The sequence below is a fragment of the Capricornis sumatraensis genome, chromosome 4, assembly GCF_032405125.1.
Source record: "Capricornis sumatraensis isolate serow.1 chromosome 4, serow.2, whole genome shotgun sequence".
NCBI lineage: Eukaryota > Metazoa > Chordata > Mammalia > Artiodactyla > Bovidae > Capricornis > Capricornis sumatraensis.
Window position 1 is genome coordinate 133,140,259 of NC_091072.1, and position 21,978 is coordinate 133,162,236.

General features: G+C 37.3%; 1 protein-coding gene across 1 annotated transcript in view; it reads right to left on the reverse strand.

Moving 5' to 3' along the window:
• The window catches only part of PDE3A (phosphodiesterase 3A), a 141,861-nt gene that overhangs the window by 43,191 nt on the left and 76,692 nt on the right, over positions 1–21,978 (reverse strand). Inside the window, exons 2-4 of the mRNA XM_068970313.1 lie at positions 16,147–16,404; positions 13,456–13,610; positions 5,686–5,810 (exon numbers count right to left, since the gene is read on the reverse strand). Of these exons, the coding sequence (XP_068826414.1) occupies positions 5,686–5,810; positions 13,456–13,610; positions 16,147–16,404 (538 nt within the window). The remainder of the gene's footprint in view (positions 1–5,685; positions 5,811–13,455; positions 13,611–16,146; positions 16,405–21,978) is intronic.

Sequence of the window (21,978 nt, forward strand, 5' to 3'; positions counted from 1 at the left end):
AGGACACAAGAAAGAATTCTGGATTAATTGTGTGGCCTTGGGCAAGTTACTCAACATTTCTGCCTCAGTTTCCTCATCTGAGTCTGTTTTCTGAGCAATACAAGAGTGCAGAACACTTCAATTCATCCTTCATCCCTTGAGTTACTTGTCATTGTTGTCTCGTATTTTAATTATTTTCCCTAAAAATCTTTTAAAAAATACCTACAATCTGAAAATATTGGGTTGGCCAAAAAGTGGGTGTTTCTGTAACATCTTACGGAAAAACCCAAATGAACATTTTGGCCAACTCAACACTATTATTTATGCATATCATGTTTGAATGTAATCATGGTTTTCTAATTTATCTGTTCATCATTTCTATTATACCTTACAAATTTTCCTCTGCTCTTCTTTTTCAAATACAAACTTCTTTAGTTAAGATCTGGTAGTTGGTAAAGTTGTGACTTGCCTGAATATATCTTTAATTTATTTCTACTCTTTTGAAACAGATTTGCCTGGTGCACAATTCTAGGTTGACAATCATATTCTCTCAAAACTTTGAAGAAAACATTTTTCTGTCTTCTGACTCCATTTATTTACAACAATTTTGCTCTCAGACTGACTGAAGGGACTTATCTTTGGCTAACTTCAAGATTTTTTTAATCTCTGGCATTCTGTGGTTTCACTATTCTGTGTCTATGTTTAAATTTTTTTTTCTTTGTCCTTTCCTCCTCAAATAGTTTATGTTTCCTATTCTCTACTAAAACTATGATTATGTATATTAGACTTTTTAATGACTCCTCCTATGGCTTTCAGAATCTGTTACGTTTTCCAACTTCTCATCTGAGCTTCATTCCAGATACTTTCTTCACATTCTCTAGTTTACTAATTCTCCAAAATTTTAGTAGTCTTTTATGCCATTTAACTTATCGTATTTCCCTGATTATATTTCCAAAAGTCATTTAGCTGCCGTGCAATTATGTCTTCTCTCATTTCTATCTTTTATGCCCTCATGTTTTTCTTTAAACATCTGAGTATTTTTTTGTCACTAAAATAACTTAATGTATTTTTAAAAATTATTTGGCTGCACAGAGTCTCAGTTGCAGCATGTGGGATCTAGTTCCCTGACCAGGAATCAAACCTGGCTCCCCTGCATTAGGAGCATGGAATCTTAGCCACTGGACCACTAGGTACCTGCCACTCAACACCTTTAGAGATCTGTACAGTTGTTTTCCTGTTTTTTCTAACTTGTGTTGTTTCCTTGCATGTTTACAGTGATCTGGTTTGTAAGTTCAAGCTGGTTTGAACTTTATATGTTGAAGCTGCATGGCTGTTAACTGGTGATGCTTTCCTCCAAAAATTACCTAGACATATTTTGTAGGGAGCCAAGGGGTCCTTCCTGACCTGCCTCTTAAGAAATTTGTATGCAGGTCAGGAAGCAACAGTTAGAACTGGACATGGGACAACAGACTGGTTCCAAAGAGAGAAAGGAATGTGTCAAGGCTGTATATTGTCACCCTGCTTATTTGACTTATATGCAGAGTATGTCATGAGAAATACTGGGATGGATGAAGCACAAGCTGGAATCAAGATTGCTGGGAGAAATATCAATAACCTCAGATATGCAGATGATACCACCCTTATGGCAGAAAGTGAAGAAGAACTAAAGAGCCTCTTGATGAAAGTGAAAGAGGAGAGTGAAAAAGTAGGCTTAAAACTCAACATTCAGAAAACTAAGATCATGCCATCTGGTCCCATCACTTCATTGCAAATAGACAGGGAAACAGTGGAAATAGTGACAGACTTTATTTTCTTGGGCTCCAAAATCACTGCAGATGGTGATTGCAGCCATGAAATTAAAAGACTCTTGCTCCTTGGAAGAAAAGTTATGACCAACCTAGATAGCATATTAAAAAGCAGTGACATTGCTTTCCCAATAAAGGTCCATCTAGTCAAGGCTATGGTTTTTCCAGTAGTCATGTATGGATGTGAGAATTGGACTATAAAGGAAGCTGAGTGCTGAAGAATTGATATTTTTGAACTGTGGTGTTGGAGAAGACTCTTGAGAGTCCCTTGGACTACAAGGAAATCCATGTAGTGTCCTCCTAAAGGAAATCAGTTCTGAATATTCATTTGAAGTACTGATGCTGAAGCTGAAACTCCAATACTTTGGCCACCTGACGTGAAGAACTGACTCATTTGAAAAGACCTTGATGCTGGGAAAGATTGAAGATGGGAGGAAGAGAGGATGACAGAGGATGACAGAGAATGAGATGGCTGGATGGCATCACCGACTCAATGGACACGAGTTTGAGTACACTCTGGAAGTTGGAGATGAACAGGGAGACCTGGCATGCTGCAGTCCACGGAGTTGCAAAGAGTCAGACATGACTGAGGGACTGAACTGAACTGAAGGTGTCCTTTTGAACTAGGGTCACTTGTTCACTCACTCAATCTTGTCTGACTCTTTGTGACCCCATAGACTGCAGCATGCCAGGCTTCCTTTGCTCAAACTCACGTTCACTGAGTCGGTGATGTCATCCAACCATTTCATCCTCTGTCGTCCCCTTCACCTCCTGCCTTCAATTTTTCACAGCATCAGGGTCTTTTCCAACGAGTCAGCTCTTTGTAGCAGGTGGCCAGAGTATTGGAGTTTCAGCTTCAACATCAGTCCTTCGAATGAATATTCAGGACTGATTTCCTTTAGGATTGACTGGATTGATCTCCTTGATCAATCTCCTTGAGGGACTCTCAACAGTCTTCTCCAACACCACAGATCAAAAACAAGAATTCTTTGGTGCTCAGCCTTCTTTATGGTCCAACTTTCACATTCATACACGACTACTGGAAAAACCATAGCTTTGACTATAAGAACCTTTGTCAGCAAAATAATGTCTGCTTTATAATACACTTAAGTGCCCCTTTAAAAGTCCCAGGTTTATATGGAATGCTCACATTCAGTTCTTCCACCTTGCTGGGGTCCCAAATGAGCCTCTGCACTTCTGAGCTCATCTGAATTTGCCCTCAGTGCAATCTCTATTTAAATATTTTCCCACACTCTCTTGTTTCTAAACCTCATGAAAGATAAATTCTAATCCTCAGGTCATAAATGACTTGTAAGATACAAAAGGATAATAAATTTTTCTAAAGAGCAGAGAGGACCAGATTAATTTCTGGAAAACCAGATTGCCTTTAGTGATTTCTTTCAGTAATTTAATGCCAATAAAATGGTGTTTTGTTCATATGCTCACTAGTAGAGATTTAAGCCAAAGTTTTTGTCGCTAGGTCATGTCCAACACTTAGCGACCCCATGGACTGTAGCCTGCCAGGCTCCTCTGTCCTTGGAATCCTCCAGGCAAGAATACTGGAGTGGGTTGCCAGGCCCTTCTCCAGGGGATCTTCCCAACCCAGGGACTGAACCCAGGTCTCCTTCATTGCAGGCAGACTGTTTCACAGCTGAGCTACCTAGGAAGAATAGTTTCAACAGTTACCAGTATAAACTAGGCAATCAAAGGGGAAAGAAAGTACTAAATTTTCTCTTCTAGATGGAAGAAACAACAGAAGTCCTTTCTTAAGTTGTGCTGTTTAAAATTAAGCTTATATTCCAAGGTAGACTCTTGAAATATTAGTGGCATGTGAGTACTGGTTCTCTAACCCTCATAGAAACACTACCATTTCAGGACTTCTGCTTCTGGCTATAATGCAATAGTTTGCAGTAAATCCATCTATTTGTTCTTTGAGAACAAATAGAAAAGCTGAGTTAAAATTAAAAAGCTATCATGGCAAGACAACCAACTTGGAGAGATAGGTTTCCAAATAGAAGAGACCCTCAGAAGGGTGAGCCAAAATCCTGCAAAATGTTCTTCCATCCAGAGCATTATTTATTGACCACTGGCATGGAAAAAAAGGCTAAGAATCCAGGCAGATGGATGCAGCTATTAGGAAGGCAAGCCAGCAGAGCTTTTAGTAACGTCATAAGGCTGATGACACAAATACTGGAGTTTGGGGCTGCCATAGCAACCAGGACTTGAATGTCTAACAGCCCAGTGGGAAGAGGGCAGCTTTCCCCTTGAGCCATTTGGTGAATTCCTGAGCTGCGATAAAGGCAGGAGATTAAGAGGCTAAGCAGGGAGCTACTGAAGAATTTCAGCAAGGCTTTCTACAATGCTGAGAGATGAAAACTTGGAAGGAGAACATTCCAAGAAGGAGTTGCTGTTGTTGTTTAGTCACTAACTCATGTCTGACTCTTCTGTGACCCCATGCACTATAGCTCACTAGGCTCCTTTACCCAAGGGATTTCTCAAGGAAGAATACTGTAATGGGCTGCCACTTCCTTCTCCAGAGGATCTTCCCAACCCAGGGATAGAACCTGTGTCTCCTCCATTGGCAGGCGTATTCTGTACCAATCAACAAGGAAGCCTCCAGGAAGGAAAGGCAGAAGAAATACCCCAGACTCTCATTTAAGGATGAGGATTTAAGGATGAGGCCAATTTGCAGATAGAATCTGACAAACTATTTCAGTTTTGAGTTATCACAGATTCTGACTGAATAAGGTCATATTCCCCCAAATTATACTATAGATATATTCCTACCTGAAACTTCATTGATACCTAAACTCCTTGCCAAAGCTCCTGGGTTTCATCTGGCCTCTGGCTACAGACCTGCTTTCATCTCCCTCTCTGCATTCACTGCTCTCCCTTTCTGCTTGTTAGCTTTGCCAGTCATCATTTAGAATCTTAAGTTGTTGAAGCTTTCCATCCACACATTTGGTTTTATATCTCTTTAATTCTTTGAACGTTTTCCCTTACTTTCTTATCATAGCCTTTAGCACACTACATATATACTAAGAGCTTATACTCTATATCTGTTTATATGCTCCACTTGAATGTAAGTGAGAATTCTGTGAAAGGAGAAATAGGGTCTGGCTTCATCATTGCTGCATTCCTCAAACTATTTCAGTGTCAGATAGTATCTCTGGATAGTGAACACTCGATACATATTTATTAAGTGACGCTTGAGGGAAAGAAAAAACTGATATTTAGAGGGTACATTGACACCAACCTGAAAAACCCCATGCAGATCCTAGACAGGAGAAATCACAGTAAGTTTCATTCTGTACCTGATTTAAAAGAGAAGGAAAACCTACCACCCATGTTACTCCTGGGTTTTTTGGTTGCTGATTTTTGAGGTTTTTCAAAGGGCTGCCAAAGGTCCTGGATCGTGTTTTCTCTGAATTTACATACCTCTTCCTTTTGTATTTTTCTATTGGGGGTGTGTGCAGGTAAGTGACATGGAGCAAGAATTTCTTTGAAAAATTATAGTATGTATAGTAAATGAAGCATTTCCTAGAACTTATAAATATCATACTTCTGGAAAATATTTTTTAACAGACACTAAAAATAAAATTGAAATTTCATAAGTACTTCATTATCTGTTATATTAATAAGATAACGCTTGCCTACTCAATAGTTACACTGATTTAATATTCATCCAGTAAGTTCAAGGTGGGATATTTGGTGCAGCTGTCTTAAAAGAATCGGCATCATCCTATAAACTGGAAATTTCAGTAACTAATTGGTTAATGAGGCTTGTTTGTTTTTAGAAGAGTCAAACCAAACACATCTGAGTGTTGCAACACTTAAAGCTTAGTTCATTCCATGACGGCACACTCAGTGAGTGTTAGCTTTTCCTCAGTAAGTTCTTTACCTGGTCGGTTTTGCTTTTTAGCCTTTACATGGTTAGAGGCAGAAACAGCGTAGGATGAAGTGAAGGATCTGCTTTTGGTGAGAGTCATCATCACTGGGTTTTTCCAAGAATCTGGATTAATAGCACTGTAAAGACAAGGTATAAAGAAAAATGAAGAAACTATCCTTTGATTATTGGGGCAGACCTTACCGGAACCCAACCATCATTTTCATAATAGACGTTTCAATCTGAGTCATGGTCCAGGTTCAGTGACAGAACCACTTGACTTCCAAGTGACAAACTAGGTTATCTGAATTCAGTCTGTGCTACAGGGTCACAGGGCACACTCTTCAAGGATACTGGGTTAACCAAGACAAAAAGAGAGCTTTACTGTTCATTCAGTTACTTGGTATCCAACACCTTCTCATTCTATTTCCATAATCATGTTCCTCAAAGACTTTCTAAAACCATGGCAAACTAACTTTAAGATGCAGGTGAACTTACATTAGGTATGAATGACATGATGCTTTCTTATATACTCTTTTTAATTTATTATTCTTGATGTGACTAAATTAAGAAATTCAAGTACTTATCATTCAAAGACAATATTCTTGCAGTATCTTGAAGGAAAAGGTTAATAACAGGTCTTTAACCAACCATTTCTTTTACTGGTGATACCATGTAAAGAATGGAATGATGAGACAAATTCCCTTGTAGACACTAATGGGCCTGCTGCTAAAGGTAGCACTAATGCTGTTTACTAGGAGAAAGGTAATGGCAGTGAGTCTTCACTCGAGGGAATGTTTTTAGCAGGATATCCTTGCTCTGTCTAAGTATTATTGTAAATAAACCTGCAATCAATTTAAATAAATTTGAATAAATCATAAACCAACCTGGAAGGCTGGGATGAAGAACACTACAAAAAAATCCATGTAACTAATGGATATAAATTTTAGAGCTGTTTCAAACCAAAAAATATCTGTAGGCACTGCTCAAAACCTTACATTCTGAATCTGAAACAAAATCTATTGTAATTTGAGAGAAAAATATATTTGGGAAGCCATATAGACTATCTTGGTTTGCTCCAAAGGAAAAGTGTGTAGTCTACAGCCATACCACCCTAAACATGTCGGATCTTGTCTGATCTCAGAAGCTAAGCAAGGTAGGGCCTGGTTAATACTTGGATGGGAGGAAAAATGTCTGCTTTATGTTTTGGTTTGTGTCTTGCTAACATCGGTGTGTTTTTGAGCATTAGTAAACTTGGTAATGCATAAAATCTGTAACTTGTGTGAGAGTAACTGGACAATTTGATCCTTGGCCAATCTTAGATTGGTAGTGTAAGCAGGATGTACTTGGCCTCTTTGGGTGGCTTATTGTAAATGAAGCTGAAATGGATGTAATTATGGGGTCAGTAATGAGTAGATTGTCATGTAAGCTATACAGTTAATGAGGTATAATTTTGGGGTGTTCTATAATCAAAATAGTCAAAATAAATTTATGGTTTTTCCAGTAGTCATGTATGGATGTGAGAATTGGACCATAAAGAAAGCTGAGCACCGAAGAATTGATGCTTTTGCACTGCGGTGTTGGAAAAGACTCTTCAGAGTCCTTTGGACTGCAAAGAGATCAAACCAGTCCATCCTAAAGGGAATCAGTCCTGAATGTTCATTGGAAGGACTGATGCTGAAGCTGAAGCTCCAATACTTTGGCCACCTGATGCAAAGAATTGAATCATTGGAAAAGACCCTGATGCTGGGAAAGATTGAAGGCAGAAGGAGAAGGGGATGACAGAGGATGAGATGGTTGGATGGCATCACCAACTCCATGGACATGAGTTTGAGCAAGCTCTGGGAGTTGGTCATGGACAGGGAAGCCTGGTGTGTTGCAGTCCATGGGCTCACAAAGAGTTGGACACAACTAAGCCTCTGAACTGAGCTATACCCAAAATGGCATCCTTTGTACAAGCATCATGATGTGTGTATTGCTTACAATTCTGCATATTAAGTACAAACCAGAACATGCACTAAGGTGAAATAACAGGACTTTTAGGGTATGCTGCACTACCAGTTTGAGACCTCTCAAAGAGGAAGATGCTAAGCATTTGCTTGGCTACTGCCTCTGTTCTTTGATTATTACTAAATTTACTGATGGGAAAGATCTGTTACCTATGTTCAGTCTTATGTGACATTCTGCTACTAATTACCTCATTTCTTCTCTTTTATCCTTTTCAGAGAGATTTTTCTTTAACTGTTGACCCAGATATTTTAAAATTTCATCTTTTCTCTTTACTTTAAATAGCATTTGAAAAGTGGAATGCATTCCAGCAATTATCAAATACAATTTAAGGATAGCCTACAAGGTAATATTTGTTTCATAAAGTGAAAGTGAAGTCGCTCAGTCGTGTCCGACTCTTTGCGACCCCATGGACTGTAGCCTACCAGGCTCCTCTGTCCATGGGATTTTCCAGGCAATAGTACTGGAGTGGATTGCCATTTCCTTCTCCAGGGGATCTTCCCAACCCAGGGACTGAACCCAGGTCTCCTGCATTGTAGACAGATGCTTTACTGTCTGAGCCACCAGGGAAGTCCTTGGAAATTTCATTCTAGGCAATTCACAAATGTCTGGAATTTTGAAACAATAATATCAAAGAAAACTTTGAATCTGAGATAGATAACTCTATCAACTATTTCCTGATACCACTATTCCCTGTCAACTACTTTTGCTGGATTGATTGATGTATGAGACTTACTGTGAAGACATTGGATGTAATGTTTATGTGGCCTACATGTCTTCTCAGCATACTGTATAATAAACAGATTGTGACTTTTCTATGTAGGCTTTTTAAAAGACCTTAACATTAACTGAATTTATTTTTTAATACTTTAGAGAGTTATATTATTAAAAGTGCGTCAGTCACTCAGTCACATCTGAGTCTCTGTGACCCCATAGATTATAGTCTGCCAGGCTCCTTTGTCCATGGAATTATCTAGGCAAGAATACCGGAGTGGGTAGCCATTCCCTTCTCCAGGAGATCTTCCTGATCCAGGGATTGAACCCAGTTCTCCTGTGTTGCAGGCAGATTCTTTACCATCCGAGCCATCAGGGAAGCCCTCTATATTATCAAAGCTAGCTCAAAACTGTCTATTTCTATTTTATATTTCTTTAATAAAAACATTTAAGATAGGCTCACTTTGAGAAATTTCATAAAGTGCAATAATGGAGCATCTTTAATGTATGGGAAGTTAATGAACTTTAAGGTAAATAAAATCCTAGCCATATATCCTTTCTTAATATGCTAAATATTAATTCCTTAAGAGATATTGTCAATAAAAATGAGAAATCAATATATATGTGTGTACATGTGTATGTATGTCCATATATACACATACATATACACTTTATAATTTACAGGTACTTTCAAATATATTCCTTTGTGTGAATCTTCAATAGTTTTCAGCTGTCTATTGATCTTTGCCTTTGTGATTCCTATTTAGATCTTATTAATATGTAATGATTTGAATTCCAGTGAGAAAAATAGCTTGGGGGAACCTCTACTTGATCTTCCCACACTAACACAGCATGCAAAAACTATCTATGTGTTTGCTGTGGAAGACCTCAACCCTCCTCTACAAAAGTGGATTTTAGCACCTTAGTTCTACTGCTAAAAACTTCATCCTAGGTCCTAAAAGTCTTACCAGGTCCTAACAGTTTCTTTTACAGAGTTTACGGCCTGCTGTCATTTCCATGGCCAATGTGGAAGGCTTAGGGTATGATTCATTTCAGACTTAAAATTTCTCTCAAGCTTACTTTTTTTTTTAAATAAAGCACCTGTTGGTATTCTTCCACTTAATTTCACTCCACTCATGTCATCATTCCCCCTTTCCTGAAGAATTTCTTCTGGTGGGTACCAAGGCTCTGGCTACACATCTCTGAGTGGTGGGGTCAAGATCCTTCTGACTCTCAATCCAGTATCTTTTGACTCAGTTGAATTTAAAACCACCTAGGAGTAAATCATCCAGCTATGCACCCATAGGAACATAAGTTGAGGACTGTTTCTACTTTTCACTTCTTACTCTTGTTCTTTTGACCACTGCAGTCCTCAAAGAGCCTCAATAAAAAGACAGACATGGAAAGGAAGAATAAAAGGACTGACAGAGAAGAAGCTTCAAAGATTAAAACTCAAGTCAGTTGTGAAATCAGTCAGTTTTAGCAACAGGTCTTCTAACTGAAGAAGGTTTTAACTTTGGTTTATTAGTAGGGCCAGAGATGTTCTGAGGCCATCTTTTCACTATTTTTACCTACAACGAAGGATGAGTCAACCCAAACTAGCTGTGTTTAAAGGTGGTACTATTGCTACTTACTGACATACGGTTTTCCCGTAAAGGGCTAAATTATCTTCAGAATGAATTTTATTAATATTTTTTCTATAATGGTGAAAAAGTTGTATCACTCTTAGATGTTATATCAGGACTTTTAATAGGATAGTGAAATTAAGGAAGAGTAAGTTAGTGGAAAAAAGCATACCTAGGCAGGACATCAATGAGTACTTTTAGGACAAAAGGAATGAGTGGGATTATATGCCGTTCCTTTTCTATTTTGAAAATAGTTGAGAAGGAGCATTTATTTCATAAAACAGAATGACAAAATCCTTAGGAGTTAAGCTCATAAAAGTTTTTGAAAGCCTCTTCCTCATGTTGATTTCAATTTCAGCCTCTAATCTCATTTAACTAAGAGAAGAGAGGAGTAGGAGAAATGAAATTTGATGAGAAGTAACAAATAATAACAAAAAGAAAGGAGACATTTAAGAAAGCTTGAATGGATTTTTGGTAGAATCATTCTATGGATAGTAAATAAAGGAGCATTAACTATAGTATGACAGGAATCCTGGCAAGGTGTACTGGGAAAATAGACAACCTCTCTAAAGATATATACCAAGAACATAAAATTCATGTTTTTAAGCAACAAATAAATAACTATAATTTCCTACCACTTATCAGTATTTGCTGCTGTAAAAGTCAACAGTCAATATTTTCATGGGAAAATACTATTAGTGACCTATAATTTTGAACTTCAGGAAATGTTCATGAAACAGAGTAACATCCCCCTGTGGTGATGCTTCAGAGAAGGCAACGGCATCCCACTCCAGTACTCTTGCCTGGAAAATCCCATGGATGGAGGAGCCTGGCGGGCTACAGTCCATGGGGTCGCTAAGAGTCGGACATGACTGAGCGACTTCACTTTCACTTTTTACTTTCATGCATTGGAGAAGGAAATGGCAACCCACTCTAGTGTTCTTGCCTGGAGAATCCCAGGGATGGCAGAGCCTGGTGGGCTGCCGTCTATGGGGTCGCACAGAGTTGGACACAACTGAAGCGACTTAGCAGCAGCAGCATGATGATGTTTCAAAGTTTCACAAACATCCAGGTGATAAGACAGAGTGGAATTATGTGAACTCATATGAAACAAAGAATCATTCATGCTTGCTTCTGATTCTATAGGTTTATTAGATCATCAATAATATTTAATATGAAAGAAACCAATTATGTTTTTAAGTAAGAAAGCAGGAAAAGTTAACAGTCATTAAAAATTCTTAGGATTTGAAAGGTTTCCATTTCTCTGCCAATTTCAGAATGGGGCTTTATATTCATAGCCAGGGTCAAAAGAAAATCACTTCTAATATTGTCATCAATTAAAGATTTTAAAATTTAAAAAAATAAAAAATAAAACAGAAAAAAAATAAAAAAAATAATATTGTCATCATGTAGTTCAATAAAGATGTGGTAATTTTTCAGTCATTAGATCATTAATAAAACTGATATAAATGTTTCAAAAACCTGAAATTGTATATGGTAAATGTTCTCATAATTATTATTCACATAAAGTATGCTATTTCTATGCCAAATAGAAAAGGACAAACGCAGTAGCTTTCTTTGAAAGAATTTCTCTCATGATGATGTTTTCTTCAAAACTCTTTCTAGATCTTAGTATTATCTTTTCCTTAGCTTTGGTAATTCTTATTTTTAAACCACTTTGTAAAATTAGAATTAATATTCTAAGTAAATTGTATTCTATTTATTTTTATTGATGTATAATCAAAATATAACAATCAAAATATATTTGTTTTAGGCACATAACATGATGATTTGATATTTGTATATACTGTGAAATGATCACCACAAAGTGCTGTGTGTTTAGTTGCTCAGTTCCATCTGACTCTTAGTGACCCCATGGACTGTAGCTCACTAGGTTCCTCTGTTCATGGGGATTCTCCAGGCAAGAATGCTGGAGTTGGTTGCCATTTCCTCCTCCAGGGATCTTCCCAACCCAGGGATCAAACTCAGGTTTCCTGCATTGTAGTTGGATTCTTCACCATCTGAGCCACCAGGGAAGCCCAAGAATACTGGAGTGGGTAGCCTGTCCCTTCTCCAGGGGAACTTCCCAACTCAGGAATTGAACTGGGGTCTCTGCATTGCAGGCGAATTCTTTACCAGCTGAGCTATCTGGGAAGCCCAATAAGTCTAGTTAATATCCATCTGGTGGCTTAGATGGTAAAGAATCCACCTGCAATATGGGAGTACCGGGTTGGAAAGATCCCCTGGAGAAGGGAAGGGCTACCTGCTCAAGACATTCCATGGACTCATGGAGAGTCCATGAGTCTCAACAAACATCTTTGTACATTTTTTTTTCTTCTGATGAAGACTTTTAACATCTATTCTCTTAGCAACTTTCAAATATACAATACAGTATCATTAACTATAGTCACCACGCTGTACATTCCCACAACTTACTTATTTTATGACTGCAAGTTTTGATCCCCTTCACTCATTTTGGCTACCCTTGACCTCTGCCTCTGACAACCACCAATCTGTTCACTGTCTAAATAAAGTTTAAGTTAAAAACTGTTTGAACATATTTAGTTGTTCTTAGAATGATCTACCTTTGATCTGATTTTCTGCCCTTCAAATAATGCCAGGAGAGCTGGTCTGGTGAACTGGGGGAAATCTAACAATCATTTGCAAATGTTAGGTTGGATACCTTTGATGTAAAAATCCAACACAGATCTCAGTCCAGGTAGAATCTAGTCTGTCTTTATTCTGGGTTCAACTTTGCCCATCCAAATTTACAGTAGCAGACATCACTTCAAGTCACTGTCCCCGTTTTTACTTAAGGCCATACAATACCACTTAAGCATAATTATCTGATATCAATCCCTATACTGCTCTGGATTTAAACCAAATACCTTTTTCATTTTCAAAGCTGGCCTCAAACCAACTATAATCTTTTGGGCCTCCCTTCCCCTGTAATTTTTTTTGCCATATATTATAAATCTTTATTAATGATCATTTTTCATAATTAAGTCAACAATCACTTTGGATGCTACTATATTTTACTTTATATATATATATATATATATATGTAATTTCTTTAACTTTTCATTTTGTACTGCGGTATAGCAGTTAACAACGTTGTGATAGCTTAGGTGCACAGAAAAGGAATTTATTCTTCCCCATGCTCCCTTCCCATCCAGTGTACACATAACACTGAGCAGAGTCTCCTGTGCATGTAGTAGGACCTTGTGAGTTATCCATCTTAAATACAGCAGTGTGTACCTGTCCATCTTAAACTCCCTAACTGTCCCTTCCTTCCATCCTTCCCTCCCCCCTGGAAACCGTAAGTTCATTTTCTCACTCTATGAGTCTATTTCTGTTTTGTAATCCTCTGTAATTTATAATTAATTTTTGATAAGGAACTTCTCCTAGAAACATGAACCCAACAGGAACATCACCTAACCTGGATGAAGGTGCTTCATGAAGCTTGATGCTGGCACTACGGTCCCTCCGGACAGGGGCAGGCTCCAAAGTGGGCAGACCTGTGGCAGAAGTGGTGGTGGTCCAAGTTGATGAAACTCGTCTCAGCAAACCAGGGGGCAAACTCCTCCTCAGGCGCTGGGAAGAAGGAACATTGATTTTATTACCAAGCATATTTCCTATCACTAACTTCTATGTAATATAATGAAAGAAAATGAGTTTTTAATTAGCAATGAATATATTAAACTATATTGGTTGAATATCATATCTCTAAAATTTGGGCACTCAGAAATTCAATAAGGAACTCTGGCCAAAATCAATTAATGTTATAAAAATAACATTTTGAGACCTTCATTTCAATGATTATATAAAAAATGGGATTATGGGAAATGAGAGCCATTTTGGGCTAATTTTATTGTCATATTTATCAAACAGGGCTTACATACCTATAAATAATAATATATAACTTATTATGAGCTGCATTTATATTAACTAGCACAACTGTTGTTATACCAAAGTGTTTACTGATTTAATTGATTTAATCCTTGATTTAGAAATGACGAGACCTAAGGGTAAGAGTGTAACTCACAAGATGTACCACCTCTCTTGTGGTTAATATGACTTAAGACAGGCATTTGGGTAATGTCATTGGGACAATATCTTTTTTTTGAAAGAAAAGTATAATTTCTACTTACAACCAATAAACCTGATACAGAAGAGGTGACCGGGACAGACCAGGAGTGGGTGTGAAGAGGCTGGGAAAGGTGCAACAAGAAAGGGAAGGAGAGCAAAGAGGAAGTGGGCGTGGTTCACCATGCAAACCACCATTCACCCCAGCTCCTCCCAGTGCCCAAGTCCCCCAGCCTGCCCTTCACTCTTTTTCGCTGGTCCCAAAGGCAAAGTAGCCTGCTGACTAGATCCCCTCCTTGACCAACTCAAGTTTAGTCCATAACCAGGTCTTTGGGAGGGAGGGTAGAAGTCCTCCAAGAACTTGAGTTCCCAGAACTGGGGGTTCCCCTCCATGTCTGATGCACTGTGAGGATGAACGCCTCTTAATGGAAGACGCTGCTAGGCGACCTGTAATTCCCCTCTTTGTCATTTCTTCTCCTACCATAGCCTCAGTGGGATTTGTTACACCTTCAGCACTCAGGCATGATTCTGAGTTCACCAGGATGAACAATGACCCTCCAAAGAGAGTCTTAACCTTCAAAATCAAAGGGAAGGTAATCTAATACAACTACAGCAATAGTGATGAGGTAGGAGCTCATTATTTTATTTTGGCCGGTGACTCCTAGAAGAACAATTGTGCAAGCCGAGTTTAACAAAGAGTCTGCTCTTCCTGAAGATAGTAAAAGCTTTGAGAATTAAGTATATGGCATCTTGGGATTCAAGAAGAACTCTGATATTAAATACTTTCCAAAATCTCTTAAAGATATATACCGTAGGAGGGAATTCAACAGGAAGAGAAAATATCAAGCAATGTAAATATCAGGATTCTTGTCTGTAAATCTGTCACTGACTCCGTGTCTATTTTGAGACCCAAGGGGATCACTTTCTCTTCTCCATCCATTTATTTTCATATCATGCTTAGCCCTATCTTTCTCAGAGAAGTAGATGTTCAAAGGAAACTTAAAAACACCTAATTGACAAAGTTATCTGAAGGACACAGTCCTGAGTCCAGAGACCCACAATGGCAAGAACACAGATGTTACTGACTGACCATCAGCTCCAGGGCACAGCTGCTTATGTACCAAATAAAGAACTGTGCTGGATATACCTGAGACCACTAAAATTCTGATTCTTTTCCTTCTTTTTTGGTCCTTAACATGATTTGTTTTCAACTAACACTGAGGTCTAAACTGGAGGCAGAACCCTACTCCCTACAGATCACTTTTGTAAAACTCTCATATCTTATATGTAAAAAGAAGAAAATACATGAATTACTAAGGCCAACTTCTACTTTAAATAATCAAAAATCAAATAAATTCTTCCAAGTTAAAAACTTGTTGGATTTGGGAAAGACATGAGGGTATCATGAAGGCTACCATACTAAAAAATCAAAGAGGAAAGGAATCTTGCATTTTAGAAGGCAGTGAGTTTTTAACAGAATCCACAAAAGTGGGAGCAGGGGGTTTTGCCTGCTTTTATTTCCCTGCTATATTTTCATCCCACAGACTAAGGCCTGATATATAGAGAAGAAAAAACCTTAACACATGAATAAAACAAGTTAATGTAAAAAGGTAAATTTTTTTTGTTTACAGAAAGCTATCAGGTATAAGGATGGAAGTCTTCATGTTTACTTTTCTATTACTTTGGTCACCATGATTGACAAACTCTTCATAGGGGAAAGAAAGTGAAAGTATTAGTCGCTAAGTTATGCTTAGCTCTTCACGACCCCATGTACTTAGCCCATCAGGCTTCTCTGTCCATGGAATTTTCCAGGCAAAAATACTGGAGTGTGTTGCCATTCCCCTCTCCAGGGGAACTTCCTAACCCAGGAACTGAACCCAGGTCTCCGACACTGCAGGCAGATTCTTTACCATCAAGTAAGACTTCTTGGGGGGGGGCGGTGGGGGGGCTCACTGATATGAATCACTGGGTAGGTCTGGAGTGATAAGTAAAAGGTCTAGGAGAAACAGTTTCACCCTTTCAGGAGCACTTCATTAACACCTACCTTGGGAATAGCCAGCTTGTCTTTTTCAGAGCTTTCTTCAGAATCAGAGCAGGTGTAGTTTTCACTGAAGGACACGATGGGGTTCACCCTGGGCTTGTGAATGGCCTGGATGGTGAGTTGCGTGCTGAGGAGGTTGCTCACTGCCCTCAGTGACGTGCACACGTTGGGGGGCAGAGAAGGGTCTGCCAGGAGGTCAGTGATGAGGCCATGAGCCTCGCCCATCACGGCAATATCCACAGTGATGCTGGTTCCTGAAGACTAAGACACCAAACACAGGGGGCTGGGTGAGAAAGGCTTGAGGCTGAAGGCACAGGAAGGGAAACTGGACTTTTTAGAAAAAGTGGACCAAAGTGACACTAGGGTGATAGTAAAGTAACATTCAAATCACATTTCTGTTTCAAATTTTGCCCAATTTTGCCATATCTTTTTGCTATTTTTGTGTTCATAGCACATTTTTTACTGTTAGACCTATAGATTTTGAAGAGACAAAAAGATAAACATTATTATTTTTTTTTAATAAAAAGCTTCAGGAAACAAAAAAAAAGTTCATATCACTCCTTATGAAGATCTCAACATTTTAATGCACTTCATATAATAGTCAAAGAAAATGAAGTTGCTCAGTCGTGTCAGACTCTTTGCGACCCCATGGACTGTAACCTACCAGGCTCCTCCGTCCATGGGATTTTCCAGGCAAGAATACTGGAGTGGATTGCCATTTCCTTCTCCAGGAGATCTTCCTGACCCAAGGATTGAACCCAGGTCTCCCACACTGTAGGCAGATGCTTTACCATCTGAGCCACCAGGAACGTTCACTTACTTCATATAGTAAGTGTCCATCAATAGGCAAATTAAAAAAAAATGATATGACATATATATACATATACACATATATATATATACACATATATACATACATACATATATATACACACACACACACATCTATATATATACAGACAATATATATATGGCTGGCCAAACAGTTTGGGTTTTTCTTATAATCTTTCCAATTTTATATAGACACACACACACACACACACACACATATGCATATATAAATATATGCCAGGCTTCTCTGTCCTTGGAATTCTCCAGGCAAGAATACCTGGGTGGGTAGCCATTCCCTTCTCCAAGGGGATCTTCCCCATGATCCAGAGGTTGAAACCTGGTCTCCCACATTGCAGGAAGATTCTTTACTGTCTAGTCACCAGGAAAGCTCAGACACAACCACCCCCCCACCACATATATATTTATGTACATATTATGTATAATATACTTATGTGCATTATATATATATATATATATATATATATAAAGTTTCATTCTGAAAAGTAACATCAACATACTATAAAATTTTAATTTTATATTCTCATATGATGTTTGAGCCTGGTGTGTGGTAATTATTCAATTAATATTAGAAACAAAAAGCACCTCATTGTGCTGTTCAGATTCACAAACTGTCCCTCTTGTTGTCAGGAATAATAGAAATTTCGGTTCTGGAATTCTGTGGCACATCTGTCATATTCTGCCAAACTGCTTCTCAGATTCAGAGTTATTACTCTATACTTGCTAAAGGAATGAAGAACATAAAACACAGAGGAAAGGGATGTTCTTACAACCTGCTGGTCAGGCAGTAATGTACACAGGAAGATGTGGGAGCAAGGGGGAGCATAGGCAGGGTCTAGGTTAACAAAGAAGCTGAAGGATGGCATACAGACGACTGTTAATACTGGAATGCTGCCACAGTATGAGGCACAAGGAGACCAGAATACTGGCGTGGGTCACTGTTCCATTCTCCAGGGGCTCTTCCCACCCCAGGGGTTGAACCCAGGTATCCTGCATTGTGGGCAGATTCTTTACCAGCTGAGCCACCAGCAAAGCCCACGAGGAATCCACATAACTTTAAATTGAGTAACAGTGATGGATGTGCAGGTTTTGGAACTAGGCTATTTGCTTCAAATTCTGACTCCTGACCCTACCACTTTCTATCGCTCACATTAGTGAGCTCTCTGTACTGTGACTTCTCCATCTGTGACATGGATATAGTATAGTTCCAACCTCAGAAGGTTATTTTAATAAGAATTAAAGGGCAGGAACTTCCCTGGTAGTTCAGTGACTGAGAGTCCGCCCTCTAATGCAGAGGATGTGGGTTTGATCCCTGGTTGGGTAACTAGGATCCCACATGCCACCGAGCAACTGAACCTAGGTATCGCAATTACTAAGACTGAGTGTTACAACTAAAGAGAAGCCCGCAAACTACACAGAAAGATTCTACTTGCTGCAATGAAGATTCCAGGTGCTGCAACTGAGACTCAATGCAGCCAGAAATAAAAGATTAAATTAAAAAAGGACTTAAAATGTAGATTATATACAAGGCACTTACTATTGTGCTGGTTATAAGTGTCCAATAATGATAATGATATAAATAATAGTAGTGATAATTCTGGAGATTTTCAGCAAGAGGTTATTAGAAGTGAGGCTACATAGTTGGTAGAAAATAAAGTTTAATCATTCTGACAACCGACTTAAAAATGAACTCCAGAGATACAAAAAATTTAAATGTATAAAATTATCAGATTATTAAAGGAAATATGGGGGACTACTTTATAATTTTGGGATTAGGAAGACTGCTAAAAGTAATATATATGGCATAAACTGTCAAGAAAACATCCTACAGATCTGATGAAACACAGAAACTTCTCATAAGAAAATACGCTATAAGCAAAGGTAAAAAACAAACTGTACATGAAAGAATATCTGCTACCCAGAGAAGAGAAAACATATGTGAATAAAAGGCCTCTAAAAAAATTAAAGTCAGTAGAGAATTCCCTGTTGGTTTCACTGCTGAAGACCTAGGTTCAATCCTTGGTAGGGGAACTAAGATCCCACAAGGTGTACAATGGGACTATATATATATATATATATATATATATATATATATATATACACACACACACACACATATACACATATGTATACACATATATATATAAATCAATAAATGATAAACTGGGAGAAAGGGAATGAATATACAATTCAAATATAATTTAACCATCAAATACAAAAAAAGCTACTTGTCTCATGAATGTTTAAGATACAAATTAATGAAATAAAAGCAATGTTCACTTATTGGGAGGTGGGAGGGGGGTTCATGTTTGGGAACTTATTAAATAAAAAATAATAGAAGATTACTAGCACCAAGTATCAGTAAGGGGTTGAGGAAATGAGCAGTAAGTGAAAACAATACAATATTTTTGGTAAGAAGTTTTTGCTGAACCTATCAATTTATAGTTTAAAAGTATATATTCTATAATCTAGCAAGACGATGTAGACATCTAAAGAAAAACGACATTTACACAAAAATACAAAGACAGGATCACAAAGGGCATGGCAATGTTCTGATAACAAAGAGTGTGGCCATAAATGCATATCGACAGAGATATTGTTAAAAAATGTTATAATATAAACATAAAATATCATGTACTTGTTTTAAAATATTTGGGTAGATCTGTAAATGTTTATTTGGAAAAATATTTATAAAATATTGTTCTGTGGGGAAAAATGTATGTCACAGAAAAAGTGAACTTTTTTTTTTTGTAATCAGAAAAATATGATAATTATGAAAATACCCAGGATCTATGAAGGTATCTAGTCTTATAGCAATAGCAAGGATAAATTATTCTGTAAAGCTCTCATACAGAAACTGTGTCTTTTCATACTAGAATAATAAGAGTAGCAATAGTAATACTGGTGGGTAATAATGGTGACAGCTGATATTTATTCAGCACAATTCCACAAGGTAAGGACTATTATTTTTTTATTTTTATTAGTCAAAAATCACTTGCCAAATAACTGAGTCAAAAATAACTCTGAATCAGATAGCTGGAGTATGAAAATGTCAGGCTGCAAACACATACTCTATTTCCACAGCCCAAGAGCTGAGCTAGCAGGACGAAATAAATACCGAACGTTTTCATTGTACGTTACTAAATATATCTGTAATTATTTAATGCTTTATTTAATCATTGTGCCATGTTTTTCTCTCTCTGTAGGTTTAAATATATTCCATGAACTGACATGAAAATTTTAGTGTAACATTAATAGTTTTAGGATATATGATTATGTTTATTTCACATATTTACTTACATTGTTAACTTCAAAAATGTTTGTGAGAAATGCCACGGAATTAGTTTAACATTCCCCTTTCAGAAATGTATTCTCAAATACATCTCTATTTATTATCCTTCTGAAAAACTCATCCGGTATGATCTTCCTAAACAGTAATGTACATTTCTTCCCATGTTGTTCTAATAAACTTAATCTACTACTTAATCACTGTACTGTTACCCTAGAAAATTGAAAGTTTAAATCAAACTTTGTATTCAGTACATAAAATTTTAAGATGTTTTGACTATAAAATTAACAGTTTATATTCTAATGGCTAATAATTTAATGCATTTCCTCAAAATGGTCTCAGTGCATAAAACTTACAAATCTGAAGAAAAATCAGAATATATTCACTGAAAATTATGAATACACTTTAAAATAAATTATTGGTGAGAAAACAAGTCTATCTTATAAATCTCTAAATTTATGTCTTTTTAAAACACATTTTAAAAAGTAATGGATGAATTTCTTATATATACTCAGAAAAAAACAAATGACTAAAAAATTGAAATGCAATTTTCAAATAAAAACAGAACTGAAAACTCATCCTTACAAACAAATGTCAGTATTACATAAGAATTTAGAAAACAAGTACATTATGTAATTCAGTGCTACAATACTGTTGCTTTCGTGAAAGCAAACGTCTTCAAGTGAAAACAAAAACAATATTCAGGCTAATAAAAAGCAAATTATCCAGAGTGGAATTGGCTAAGAAACCAGACACTTTTACTATTGAAAAAGTCTCCTTACTGTTATAAACTCAGGACTTTTCTTTTAGTTTTATGATTTTAAAATTATATAACAGTTAAAAGTTTATCACACATAAGAAGTTATCAGTTTTGGGCTCAAATAACAGGAGGCTTCAATGAGGCATGAAATCTAAACCCAACCATCACATTCGTTTGTCACAAACTCGCCAAGACTAACCACACATGAATTGCTGAAACACAGAAAGATACATGGGCTACTATTTCAATAAACAGAAAGCAAACTATACTGACCTAGGCACATTCAGGGAGTCATTTTAAAGAAATTTCAGGGGAGCGGGGCTGTGCTGATTGGTAGCATTTTTTCAAACAAAAGCACAAAATACGAAACATCACACAGTGACTCACACAGGGGCTATTTCCACACCTATTCAACTTTCAAAATAAAATAATTCAATTTCCAAGTATACCAAATAATGCTCAGTAAAATTTTCATTTAACTGGTGAAATCTTAGATAGTGATAATAAACACTAAAGGTTAAGTTTATATTAACGCTACTTTAAAGGAAAGTCTTAAGCTAACAGCCTGAAATCATCTTTGAGTGGAATAAATAACCCTACTGAGCATAAAACCACAGTTGAGTCTTTTTATGGTGCACATGATCAAACGAATCTTTTCTTAAAAAGAGTGACCAAGCAATAAAAAAACATTTTACTTTGCATGCCATCCTTATAATGGAAACATTTATATTTAACATTTAAGAAAATGCAAGTATAATTTTCTGGGCCCTATTTAAATGACAACCGAATTTGCATTGCCACCTTTAAATAGAAAATCTGGATCTTCAGTCTGATAAACAGTGGAGTAAAGTGCAGTTTTATAAATCAAACCAAAAATAACCAGTTCTTTTGGTAAATCCACCACTTTTCAAAGCACCCGGTTCTTTCAACATCTTCC